This window comes from Schistocerca piceifrons, chromosome 1 (genome assembly GCF_021461385.2).
Source record: "Schistocerca piceifrons isolate TAMUIC-IGC-003096 chromosome 1, iqSchPice1.1, whole genome shotgun sequence".
Lineage (NCBI taxonomy): Eukaryota > Metazoa > Arthropoda > Insecta > Orthoptera > Acrididae > Schistocerca > Schistocerca piceifrons.
In genome coordinates this window covers 1004391919-1004405882 of record NC_060138.1, presented here as the reverse complement: position 1 = coordinate 1004405882, position 13964 = coordinate 1004391919, and the positions used below count along the sequence as shown (strand labels likewise).

At 39.5% G+C, this 13964-nt stretch overlaps 1 protein-coding gene across 1 annotated transcript in view; it reads right to left on the bottom strand.

The window, feature by feature from the left end:
- Positions 1-10081: 10081 nt before the first annotated feature.
- Positions 10082-13964, bottom strand: part of LOC124777124 (frequenin-1) — a 270021-nt gene continuing 266138 nt past the window's right edge. The window contains exons 7-8 of the mRNA XM_047252414.1: positions 10253-10439; positions 10082-10086 (exon numbers count right to left, since the gene is read on the bottom strand). Of these exons, the coding sequence (XP_047108370.1) occupies positions 10082-10086; positions 10253-10439 (192 nt within the window). The remainder of the gene's footprint in view (positions 10087-10252; positions 10440-13964) is intronic.

The following is a 13964-nucleotide window of genomic DNA, read 5'->3' as shown; positions in this document are numbered from 1 at the left end:
GCCATTAAAATTGCTACACCACGAAGATGACGTGCTACAGACACGAAATTTAACCGACAGGAAGAAGATGCTGTGATAGGCAAATGATTAGCTTTTCAGAGCATTCACACAAGGTTGGCGCCGGGGGCGACACCTACAACGTGCTGACATGAGGAAAGTTTCCAACCGATTTCTCATACACAAACAGCAGTTGATCGGCGTTGCATGGTGAAACGTTGTTCTGATGCCTCGTGTAAGAAGGAGAAATGCGTACCATCACGTTTCCGACTTTGATAAAGGTCGGATTGTAGCCTATCGCGATTGCGGTTTATCGGATGGCGACATTGCTTCTCGCGTTGGTCGAGATCCAATGACTGTTAGCAGAATATGGAATCAGTGGGGTCAGGAAGGTTATACGGAACGCAGTGCTGGATCCCAACGGCCTCGTATCACTAGCAGTGCTGGATCCCAACGGCCTCGTATCACTAGCAGTCGAGATGACAGGCATCTTATCAGCATGGCTGTAACGGATCGTGTAGCCACGTCTCGATCCCTGAGTCAACAGATGGGGACGTTTGCAAGACAAAATCCATCTGCACGAGCAGTTCGACGACGTTTGCAGCAGCATGGACTATCAGCTCGGAGACCATGGCTGCTGTTATCCTTGACGCTGCATCACAGACAGGAGCGCCTGCGATGGTGTACTCAACGACGAACCTGGGTGCACGAATGGCAAAACGTCATTTTTTCTGATGGATCCAGGTTCCGTTTACAACGTCGTGATGGTCCCATCCGTGTTTGGCGACATCGCGGTGAACGCACATTGGAAGCGTGTATTCGTCATCGACATACAGGCGTATCACCCGGCGAGATGGTATGGGGTGCCATTAGTTACACGTCTCGGTCACCTCTTGTTCGCATTGACGGCTCTTTAAACAGTGGACTTTACATTTTAGATCTGTTACGACCCGTGGTTTTACCCTTCATTGGATCCCTGCGAAACCCTACATTTCAGCAGGATAATGTGCGACCTCATGTTTCAGGTCCTGTACGGACTTTCCTGGATACAGAAAATGTTCGACTGCTGCCCTGGCCAGCACATTCTCCAGATCTCTCACCAACTGAAAACGTCTGGTCAATGATGGCCGAGCAAGTGGCTCGTCACAATACGCCAGTCAGTACTCTTGATGAACTGTGTTATCGTGTTGAAGCCGTATGGGCAGCTGTACCTGTACACGCCATCCAAGCTCTGTTTGACTCAACGCCCAGGCGTATCAATGCCCGTTATTGCGGCCAGAGGTAGTTGTTCTGGGTACTGATTTCTCAGGATCTATGCACCCAAATTGCGTGAAAATGTAATCACATGTCAGTTCTAGTATAATATATTTGTCCAACGAATACCCGTTTATCATCTGCATTTCTTCTTGGTGTAGCAATTTGAATGCACAGTAGTGTACGTAACATGTCTATTCAAGACTACACTGCTGTGGCCTTGTGCCCTCCACTTGGTTTATTACACATTGTTATCGTATTTAAATCAAAGACAGATGTGCATGGCACCAAAATTCAACGATCTTTCACGGAAACCACAATCATCTTCCCAACGGACTCTTTACGACCTGGCGACATCATTGGGAGATCAGTGGGAGCAAGCATCAACACCCGATTTCCAGGACGCCAGTATAAGCTAGGGTGTTATAAAGGATTTTCTGCACGAAACTCCAGGATCTTAATGATACTTTAAAGCATCATTCACAATAATATTCTCCAGCTGTAAGATTCTCCGCAGCTATTACACTTATCAACTCAGTGACAGCCATAACGCCTTGTGTGCATATCTATTACAACACTGCGAATGTAAGCAGCAAGATAGTGGGCATAGCACTCCTTAGCAGTACCATAGTGAGAAATGACATATCAATACAACCCAAGCTTAGTTCGTTTGATGTAATAGACAGTGAAGCACCGAGGTACGCCACATAATTTGGGGGCCCAAGTAAATCTTGTACCGTGACATTATTTGTATTTTTAACATATCGTTCCCGAAGTTGCTGAAAATTTCTTGTTTTACAGACTTCAATATACGTTAATCAACAATACGGACAACTCAATTCCTTAGCTTCTGTAACATACCTGTACAGTCTTAATGTAACGTTCGCAGCTTGTGCTACAATATCTCAGTTGACAACACGCCTGTGCTCTCTTTGTTGTGCAGCTGATCTATCTCCATACCGGACCTTATAGTCTAGCGTCTAGTACAAATTATTAATGTTTACTCAGTTGGTGCGTTCGGAATCTTTGTCGTAATTCGATGACAGATTGTTGGTACCTACGTACTGGTATGAACGTGACACACGTTCCTAATTACTTTCTTGTATTATGGGTCCGCAGCTTCTACACATATTTTAATTGGTGTCATCTTTATCTTAAGCTGTTGGAATGGTGTTTTACGATTTTAAGTTCGGCATTAAGCCATTTTCAAACGTCTAAAAAACATAATACAATGTAATGAGAACAATCTGTAGTGGGATTAACAGTAGGTACAAACTATTTTGCAGATTTTTGGTATTCGTATAGCGTTTTTACAAGATTTTGACATATGGGTTCACGTTAGGGAAAGATAACAGCGTAATATGCACATGTGAGTATAAAAGAACAACTAGTCAGTGATATTAGTCAATATTCTATTTTATGTACTGCGATTGTGAGTGGGTTGAATATATCGCACTCCTAAAAGTGTCCACTTACAAAAAAATGGCTCCAAGCACTGTGGAAGGTCATCAGTCTCCTAGACTTAAAACTGCTTAAACCTAACTAACCTTAGGAAATCACACACATCCATGCTCGAGGCAGGATTCGAACCAGCGACCATAGCAGCAGCGCGGTTCCAGACTGAAGTGCCTAGAACCGCTCGGCCACAGCGGCCGGCTGTGCACTTAAATTCATTTGAGTAAATGTCTAAAAGAATCGAAAAAAATGTGTATTCTTAGCTTTGTTTGTTCACTGTTCTTTGAAGGAGCTACAAATCGCAGTTTGTTCTAGATCGGCCATTTTCGTGATTGTTTTAGACATTTACTCAAATGTATTGTAAGTGCACACTTTTATATATATGATACATACAACCCACTCAAAATCGCAGTAAATAAAATGGAATGTTAACTAGTTATTTGATGTGCAAATGACGTTGTTGCCTCCGCCTAACGTAAATCTGTAACAATCTAAATCTTGTAAGTACGTTATAAGAATGTGAACAGACTACATAATTGGTTGTACCTACTGTTAATCCTACTATGAAGTGTTTTCATTATTTGTTGTTATGTTTTGTAGATACTTTAAAACGGCTTAATGCCGAAAGTGCAGTAGTAATAAAAAATTCTAACAGCTCAAAACAAGATGACATCATTTAATAATACGTTGCTAAACTACAGGCGTATCAGTGTCACCGCACATAAAGAGCCAATGCGCAAAATAGTAGACTAACATAATAACCTACAAAAGTATTTCTGATTGATGTCACTCCACTAAAGTACCCGCCTAGAGAACACATTCAGGCGGAAATTGCATAGACAAAACAATGATGGCCAGGGATTTCATTACATCACATTAGGTAGGCCCTTACACTGTTGTGTTCAAATCCGTGATTCAGTTTTCCATCACAGGTGGTAGTCGGCATACGACTTTTCGTTATTTCGCTACATACTTATTACAGTATGGCTGACATAATTTACGTATAGAAGATAAATATATTGTGACAAGCGCGGAGTCTATCCTTGAACTACATAACCCGTGTAGAAATATAGTTCCGTCCAGAACTGAAAGTGTCTGAGAATGACCTTGTTGGTGGGCTCCAAGAAGCAAAGAGTTTACGTGGCATATCAAATTTTTTGTTTTGATGCAGTGAGGGACCAACTGTCATGCAAGGATGTAGAATGTTCAAATGTGTTTACTGATATAGAACTGGTCGTTGTGCGCATATTTGTGACAGTAAGACAGTAATCAAGGAAAATGTGGTTAACACTCCACAGTAGCGACACGAATGAGAATATATTTGCCAAATAGAAGAAGAAAGGGAGTAAATTTTTCACACTGTGCGTTTTCTGTGCTGTCTGCGTTAACAGATTGAAATACATTAAATATTAACGCATACCAGTTTTTCTGCCGTCCTTGTCGGTAGCAGTCGCTAATCCAGGACACATGTAATTAAAATTTCTAGACGTTTAGTTACTACCTAGTAATGCCCTTCTGTCACCCATTCACGTTTTCCCTAAGCTTTGTAAGACTGACCGTGATCAACTTAATTTCCTATTTATTAAATGCTCACGAATCCTACACGCAGTTGAATGCTGCATGATAAACAGTCTGAGTACCTCTGTGCTAATAAAATGAATCACGCAAGCCATAGCGAGATTCATGTTTACCTTACCGTAAACTATTGTACCTTTGCATCAATATCCAGTCTCAGTCCAAGCACTGGAACGTGTATTTTATTCCATATAATTCTTAGATGATGTCTCATAAACATAGAGTGTGGTTTATGTATTATCAGAGTTGTTGTGTCGATGGAAAATATCATAATTTTTTAACTGTTCCAAAACGTTCTACCAGGAGGGGATGTACTCATATAAGGAGGTTCCTAGTGGACGGCAATCGGGCATCTGACCAACAAATGGGAACAAATCAGCTATCTGAAATATCATACCATCGCCACGCCCATCACCCTACTGAATACCCGAGAAGAGTCCAGACTATCTTATGGCGTGAAACTCTAAAATCACACAGCACACTGCCTTATTTCCTATGTAATCGTTAAAAAAAGCGCAGACTTCCTAATGAAGACTATACTGTTAAGTCGTTCAGCTAACCAAAGTAATTACTAACAAGACTCAGGAGTACTTTGGCTTTTAAAAGATCTGAACACATATGTCAGGTTAGGAAACCTGCATCAATTCTTACAGATTTTTCAAGTTGAAAACCAGGTTTCTTCGATATACAGGATAATTCAGTATCATAAGAAGGCAATGCGTAAGTAAATAATACTCTAAAACTGTCAAGGTAAGTTTTTATAGTATTTATTTTCTTATTTTATTACGTATCTTTATAATATTTATAAAGTGAATTGTTAGAGGTACACACTTTATCTAAAATTTGCTACCTAGGCCATTTAGATTTCATTTTAAATAAACGTTATTTTATTAAAGAACGACAGAGAATTAGAGACAGTTTTAAGTATAGCACAAACAACATCACTTTCAAATATATATGAAGCAGAATGTTTACTGCAGTACAAATAATACATATAAAAAGGAATTAGTTTTATTAGTTTAGCGGTCACCTACATCTAAGAAAAAGTAAAGATAATTCTGTGGTATTATGTCCATAAATTCTGCCAGCAGAAACAACGAACAAAATACTCGGTTCATAGCAGCATTTACAGACGTGGACTTCGAAAGCTGGCCACGTTCCCTGACGCACAACAGTCAATTCTTAGTAATTTTTAAAGAGAATATTCAGAATTGTTGTATGTTAATCTAATGTTTTATTTTTGATTGATATCTGACTGTACATTTATGCAACCAGAACTTATTATGTACTTACAGATGTGATGTGAAATACATAATCCACGAAAAGAATTGTTAGTTTACAGGTACTGACGTGCTCTATGAACACGGTGGTGCAATTATCAATTAACGTCCTACTGGAACATCTTGTTACGATCGAATAGCAAATTTAATTTTTCAGATTGTTTAGAGATAGTTTGAAATGCGTACAGGTGTGTGAAGATATATGAAAACCTGTCATTCTTGAGATTTCCTACCATCTTAAATCTTTGTTTTAGTCGTATTACAAAGTTTTCTGACATATAGATGTAAAAAAGTATTAGACTGAACATTATGAACTACGACACTTTAATGTATTAAATGTAAGGTAAAAATGTTTAGTGACTTATAGTAACAGGTATCACATTCGTCAGGATGCTAGCGATTACAATCACATACATAATATCTTCTTTTCAACGTGCACTTTGAAGTCAATATTGTTTGCAGTGTTACTTATAAAGGAATACAATAGTAAAGGAAATGGTTGCAGTAACAGATAACTCAGTTGGGATATAAAATGGATATAAAAGCTTTTCACCACATTCATTTCAATGAATCATGAAATGTTTTAATCATCTAACGCTCAAATATATTTGCAACAAAAATAAGGTTTGTTGTACATCTCACATCACCTGAAGAATAATTTAACAACCAATAACTTTACAAAATTACTGGAATGTTTGTGTCTAGATGGCCTTTTAACACAAATGACACTGGAACTTTCCAGCGATTGTCATAAACCACATAAACAGCTTTTGTATTATTTCATTGTAGATAACATTAACATTTATCAAAATAGTTTCCGAAAAATACAGTACACAATCAGATGGGTGCAACCTAACGTCAACATTATTACAATTGCTTTTCATAAAATAAATATAAGCAGTTCTTATATACAAGTTGCACTGAACTTTAGTCTGGATTTCTCGCAGGTCTCGACAGCAAATTGGGCGTATTACAAAAGTATGACGTCATTATGATTGAAAATAATCATGTTTTCTTTTGTTCTCTTGTTTTTTTCTAAATTTTCTGTAATTATTTCTTTTATACTTTAGTAATGATCGGAAACATGCCCTTGTGTTCAAAATTATATTCACAATCTCGATGGACAAAATATTTTTTTAACTGCCTGCACTAAAATAGTACACAACACCTGGATTTCACTCTCGAATTCCGCTACGGTGAAAGTTACGTCAACTATTTGTTGTAGAAGGTCGCCAACTCAATTTTGCCACTGAAACTATATTCTCATTCGGCGTTAGCTTATCAGAATTCTAATACTGTAACCACATAGGCGACAGCGAAGGTTTAGAACATAAAGTGTTTCTATAATCAGAATCTTTTACCTTCAAACTCTATTGCTAGTGTTACAGTATTTGATTGAAGAAAGATACGGTTTATGTAAAATTGTTTTGCTTTCCAGTAAAGTATACATTCAGAGCATAAATTGGAAAATAGTCACGCATTACTTCAGTTGTAATGTTGAAACTGCTGAGGAACCGAAATAAGGTTTGACTAGCAACATTTAGTAAACGGTGACGACTAGTTTATAGACCTACATATTGATAAATAATTATTATTTACATGTCTAGTCGTAAAGGAGATTACAAACTTTCAGAAGATTCTATCCTACAGATAAACTAAAGCTAGACACCATAATTTAAGGGCAATGTGATTTTAACTGTCTATACATCAGATTATTTGTCCACTGGCGTCATCAAAACACACACATATGAATTATTTGGTGAGACTACCCAAATGGCGAGCAGGATCGACTTATACGAAAAATGCACTTCCTGTTAAAAAATAAATATCCAGTTCTCAGACATTATAGCACTCAAATGCTTGTTACTTATCACAGAGTTGCTAAGAAAATAAAAAAAAATACATGACATATCTAGGCCACTTGCATACGGGCAATCTTAAAACAAATACGAAAGCGCCATTTCATAAACACACATACAAACTCACAAATACAAAACACGTTCCACAAAGGTGACGGATTAGCAGCGAAACCCATCCCATTTGTCACCGAATGCTATATACTTTACATGTATTAGACATATAGCTGTACACACTTTCACATTAGGGTCGATTTCTTTACAGCCACATTGAGGAATATCTTTCAAGCGAAAATTACTGAAAACGATGCATGATAAACTATAGTCGTATTAAGATACTTGCGTACCTAAAAAATTGCGCCAAAAAATTATTGAAAGTAATCATTGTTATAATTTAATGATCTAGATGGGTCTACAGTAGACACACACTCATTTCGATGGACCGTATTTAGTACTGCGATACATTGACACCTTTTGCAGTTACTGAACAATTCCTGTGTGAGAAGTACATTTAAAGAACTCCCCGATCGACACTTTGGTTCTTCAGCGGAACATCCCAAATACTCTGCACAACACTTTTGAGAAATTTTCATTTAACAGAGTAAATGTCACAGTCAGGCATTAGGCCATGGAAGAGGAAGTGCTGGGCATTGATCGAAGCTTCAAAGAGGATCGTGCCTTGGCATTGATCGAAGCGTCAAAGAGGATCGTGCAGGGTGGCTAAACAGCTACATTTGTACACTTTTTGCACGAAAGAGAAAGGATCTAGTTCTTGTTTGCTTGGATTTATAGTCTGTCTAACAATTTGAAGCAATATGGCTGTTAGCCACGTCGAACTAGTGTGACATAGCAGTTACTTCTGGCACATCTGTGCTTTGTCCCTACATCCGCAACAACTTCTTTGTTTGTGATTGTATAAATCCGTGTCGACTGATAGGATGGATTCTGCTGCTGTAACAAACACATCCATAGATCCAGAGCTTTCTCACACACGTATAAACTTGAAAACATCAAATAAGAAAAGCAGGCTGCACCTGATCTCAAGCGTCTGTGATATTCTTACTCTCAAACTTCTTATCACTGTGATGCGTTAATTTCAACATGACGATGATGGGGGATAGTGTCACTTAGCAAAAACAGTCTGATTACCGTAGAGTTAATTCACAGTTCATTCTCAGCTCACTTGATGTGGTCAGATACACTGAACTGTAAACTATGAGTATAACAATAACAACAACAACAAGCTTTACACTTTATTTGTGGCGTCATACAAACCCTATGATAGCGAAATTAAAAGCAAAACTTACGTCTTAAACGTCTAGTTAGCAAGCAACTTTTCTTCGGTTCTATCCCCGTCAGTGACTGATAATGAACAGCAAAAGATATCACACCGTTACAAAGAAATCTAGATATGGCTTGAAGAGTCAGGAAGTTGCTGATGTTATCTGCGGTACCTTCTTTCCGTTGATATTGTTATGAAAAACAAAGTTTGTCCACGCTAGCACTGTGTTTCGAGTATTAACAGTTTCGCTGTAACAATTTTCTCACAGGCGAGCAAAAATTATTTGCTTTCCTCTGAATGTTTAAATGCTGTTCCTCTAAAACGCTAGCTTTGCGCTTAGTTGCTAACATCAGTATCATTCCGTGGACTTTAGAAAAAAAATTAAATTTACTACACAGTAGATGGAAACTGGAACCTGAAGAAAATACATTAGAAATTTTTTGGTACAAAATGTAAACCTTTACCAACCCGTAGGCAACGTGAATTAGGGAGTTTATTTTAGGTGGAGATATAACAGGGAAAAAAAAGAAATGTTCATGTTTCCGGACGGTGACTATGTGTTATACGGTAGTGTGCTAAAGACACACGAGTCCTCAGTGTCCACCGAGAACCACAGTCAGGTAAATCATGATAGGAATTAATCATTCAGTCTATAAAAACGGCGCATAGCTCATTGTAAAATTAGTAGCTTCTTATTGAGACCTCATGGTTTCAGCGCAGTATATATTGTGCTGCATTTACATATTTTTTATACGATACAATTAATTTAGTTAGACAAAAATGGAGGACAGTGTATAACTTTTGTAAAGGCAGCGAAAGTGTGACGGATGCCAGTAATGATAGAAATGCCAGTCTTTTCACGATATTTATCAATATTTCCACGCGATATCAATTGTTATCTCCGAAACAAAATGTTGAAAATAGCATATTTCGTAACACTCCTGTTTTGGATAGATAATAACACGATTCCTTTATGAAGTTTCCTTAAAAACTTCCTGACTCTCCAAGGAAGTCATTGTAGCTTTTTTATTGACTACTTAAATGCTTGTGTATCAGTTTAACATTCGTGGAGAAGTTCATTATTCATATCGTGCAGATGTACAGTAGAGATTTGACAGGGAGATAGACAGAAAACATTTAATGTGTCCATGGTAACCTATTTCCAAGTGCAATGAGATGAATCTACACGATATATTTCGATTACAACCAAACAATAATACTGTCCCTATGCAGGTCAACGGGTCACACGAAGCGCAAAGGAACGTGAAGTTGTGAAGTTGCCGAACATTGTCAGCCACTGCTCAGACATATTCAAAAGACAGTCACTTTGCGACGGAACAGACGTTTCGCAACAGAAGTGAACGGCAACGAAAGGTTACGCTTCAACCTGTAACAAGAGTCAGCATTCAGCGGAATGGAGGTCAACGTCCTCGGACTACCAGGGGGGAGGCCGTGCGACGCAACGAGGGGCTACCCCGGGGCGGGCGACGGCGACGCCGGCGCCTGTTGCGGGGGCGGCGTCGCGACGCCGGGGGTGGCCGGGGGCGGCTGGCCGGCGGCCGACATGCGCGGCCCGGCGTCGCCCATGGAGAGCGCCTGCACGATGCGCGGGTCGGCCTTGCTGCCCTCGCGGAACTCCTCCAGCGTCAGCCGGTCGTCGTGGTTCTTGTCCATCTGGTCGAAGATCTTGTCCACGCGCTTCTGCGGCGTGTTGTCGTCGTCCGCGTTTGGCTGCTGGCCCTGCGGGAGGAAAACATTCGCCAATACCAGGCAGCCAGCACACGTACTAATCGATAACAGTTGAAGAGTCTAACCCAAAAACATGCTAAGTGGCAAAAACTTGTTTGCGAGTTATGAAACAAATACTGGGTGATAGAGAAGTCAGTACAAATTTGAAAACTTAATAAACCACGGAATAATGTAGATATTCTTGTTGTTGTGGCTTCAGTCCTGAGACTGGTTTGATGCAGCTCTCCATGCTACTCTATCCTCTGCAAGTTTCTTTATCTCCCAATACCTGCTGCAACCTACATCCTTCTGTATCTGTTTAGTGTATTCATCTCTTGGTCTCCCTCTACGATTTTTACCCTCCACGCTGCCCTCCAATACTAAAATGGTGATCCCTTGATGCAGAACATGTCCTACCAACCGATCCCTTCTTCTAGTCAAGTTGTACCAAAAGCTCCTCTTCTCCCCAATTCAATACCTCCTCATTAGTTATTATTATTTAATACCTCCTCATTAGTTGTGTGATCTACCCATCTAATCTTCAGCATTCTTCTGTAGCACCACATTTGGAAAGCGTCTATTCTCTTCTTCTCTAAACTATTTATCGCCCATGTTTCACTTCCATACATGGCTACACTCCATACAAATACTTTCAGAAACGACTTCTTAACACTTAAATCAATACTAGATGTTAACAAATTTCTCTTCTTCAGAAACGCTTTCCTTGCCATTGCCAGTCTACATTTTATATCCTCTATACTTCGACCATCATCAGTTATTTTGCTCCCCAAATAGCAAAACTCCTTTACTACTTTAAGTGTGTCATTTCGTAATCTAATTCCCTCAGCATCATCCGACTTAATTCGACTACATTCCATTACCCTTGTTTTGACTTTGTTGATGCTCATCTTATACCCCCTTCAAGACACTATCCATTCCGTTCAACTGTTCTTCCAAGTCCTTTGCTGTCTCTGACAGAATTACAATGTCATCGGCGAACCTTAAAGTTTTTATTTCTTCCCCATAGGTTTTAATACCTATTCCGAATTTTTCTTTTGTTTCCTTTACTGCTTGCTCAGTATACAGATTGAACAACGTCGGGGAGAGGCTACAACCCTGTCTCACTCCCTTCCCAACCACTGCTTCCCTTTCATGTCCCTCGACTCTTATAACTGCCATGTGGTTCCTGAACAAATTGTAAATAGCTTTTCGCTCCCTGTATTTTACCCCTGCCACCTTTAGAATTTGAAAGAGAGTATTCCAGTCAAAATTATCAAAAGCTTTCTCTAAGTCTACAAATGCTAGGAACGTAGGTTTGTCTTTCCTTAATCTAGCTTCTAAGATAAGCCGTAGGGTCAGTATTGCCTCACGTGTTCCAATATTTCTACGGAATCCAAACTGATCTTCCCCGAGGTCGGCTTCTACTAGTTTTTCCATTCGCCTGTAAAGAATTCGTGTTAGTATTTTGCAGCAGTGACTTATTAAACTGATAGTTCGGTAATTTTCAGATCTGTCAACACCTGCCACCTTTGGGATTGGAATTATTATTTCTTGAAGTCTGAGGGTACTTCGCCTGTCTCATACATCTTGCTCACCAGATCGTAGAGTTTTGTCAGGACTGGCTCTTCCAAGACTGTCAGTAGTTCTAATGGAATGTTATCTTCTCCCGGAGCTTTGTTGCGACTCAGGTCTTTCAGTGCTCTGTCAAACTCTTCACGCAGTATCATATCTCCCATTTCGTCTTCATCTACATCCTCTTCCATTTCCATAATATTGTCCTCAAGAACATCGCCCTTGTATAGACCCTCTATATACTCTTTCCACCTGTCTGCTTTCCCTTCTTTGTATAGAACTGGGTTTCCATCTGAGCTATTGATATTCATACAAGTGTTTCTCTTTTCTCCAAAGGTCTCTTTAATTTTCGTAGGCAGTATCTATCTTACCCCTTGTGAGATAAGCCTCTACATCCTTACATTTGTCCTCTAGCCATCTCTGCTTAGTCATTTTGCGCTTCCTGTAGATAGAGGGGTAAAAATTGACACACATACTTGGAATGACATAGAGTTTTATTAGAACAAAAAAAATGTCCGACAGATGGCACTGGACAGCAAAACGTCAGTGACCGCGCATGACAATCGTGTATAAATGTTATTTAGCGAAGCGGAGGGCATTTGCGGTGTGGGCGTTTCAAAAAGATGACAATTGGTTGAGTAACGTGTTGCGGACCGACGAAGTTCATTTCACGCTCCGAGGGTCTGTCAACGCCCACAGCTGCAGAATTTGGGCTACCGAAAATCCTAGAACTGTCGTGGAAACTCCATTGCACGACGGGAAAGTCACGGTATGGCATGGATTTACCACTTTTACCGTTATCGGGGCTTTTTTCTTCGAGGAAATGCGTGGTTCTGGTTTTGTAACAGCTACCGTGACAGGTGAGAGGTACGCCGATATGTTACAGAATCGCATCATCCCCAGCCTGGCTGATAAACACCTGCTGGAACGAACGATGTTTATGGGGGATGGCGCTCCACCACATATTGCTAGACGCGTGAAAGATCTCTTGCGCGCGTCGTTTGGTGACGATCGTGTGGTCAGCCGCCACTTTCGTCATGCTTGGCCTCCCAGGTCCCCAGACCTCAGCTCGTGCGATTATTGGCTTTGGGGTTACCTCAAGTCGCAAGTGTATCGTGATCGACCGACATCTCTAGGGATGCTGAAAGACAACATCCGACGCCAATGCCTCACCATAACTCCGGACATGCTTTACAGTGCTGTTCACAACATTATTCTTCGATTACAGCTGTTTTTGAGGAATGATGGCGGATATACTGACCATTTCCTGTAAAGAACATCATCTTTGCTTTGTCTTACTTTGTTATGCTAATTATTGCTATTATGATCAGATGAAGCACCATCTGTCGGACATTTTTTGAACTTTTGTATTTTTTTTGGTTCTAATAAAACCTCAAGTTATTCCAAGCATGTGTGTCAATTTGTACCACTCTATCTACATTATTCCGTGATTTATTCAGTTTTCAAATTTATACTGACTTTTTGATCGCCTGGCATATCACCAGAGTTTTCATTTTAAATTATAATATGAAATATAGTGTACACTACATAGTAGGATAATAGTAGGTAGTTAAGATAATTCTCATTTATTGTTTCGTCTCAGTTGCTCATTTCTAATTAGATTTGTAACACCATAGCTCTAATTTTGTACTGATTTATTTCGCTTTTGTTTCATTTAATGTTACATCGCTGAGCTTCTGTAAATGTGTGTGATTGAATAGATAACACAAAACTGTATACTCCTTTCTTTGTTAAAACTTTGATGTCATGATTTGATTGTATGCTGTGTAGCATATCTCTCGTTTAAATGCTTTGTCCCATTTGGAGGGAACAAAACTTACTGTATATGATTGTAATTTTGTGTGAATAATTTTTAGTAGAAATTTCAATACGTACAAATGTTCTGTTTTATTTAATGCATTTGGTTGCTGTTATGTAAACTGCTGATCCTCACTTAGGATTCTT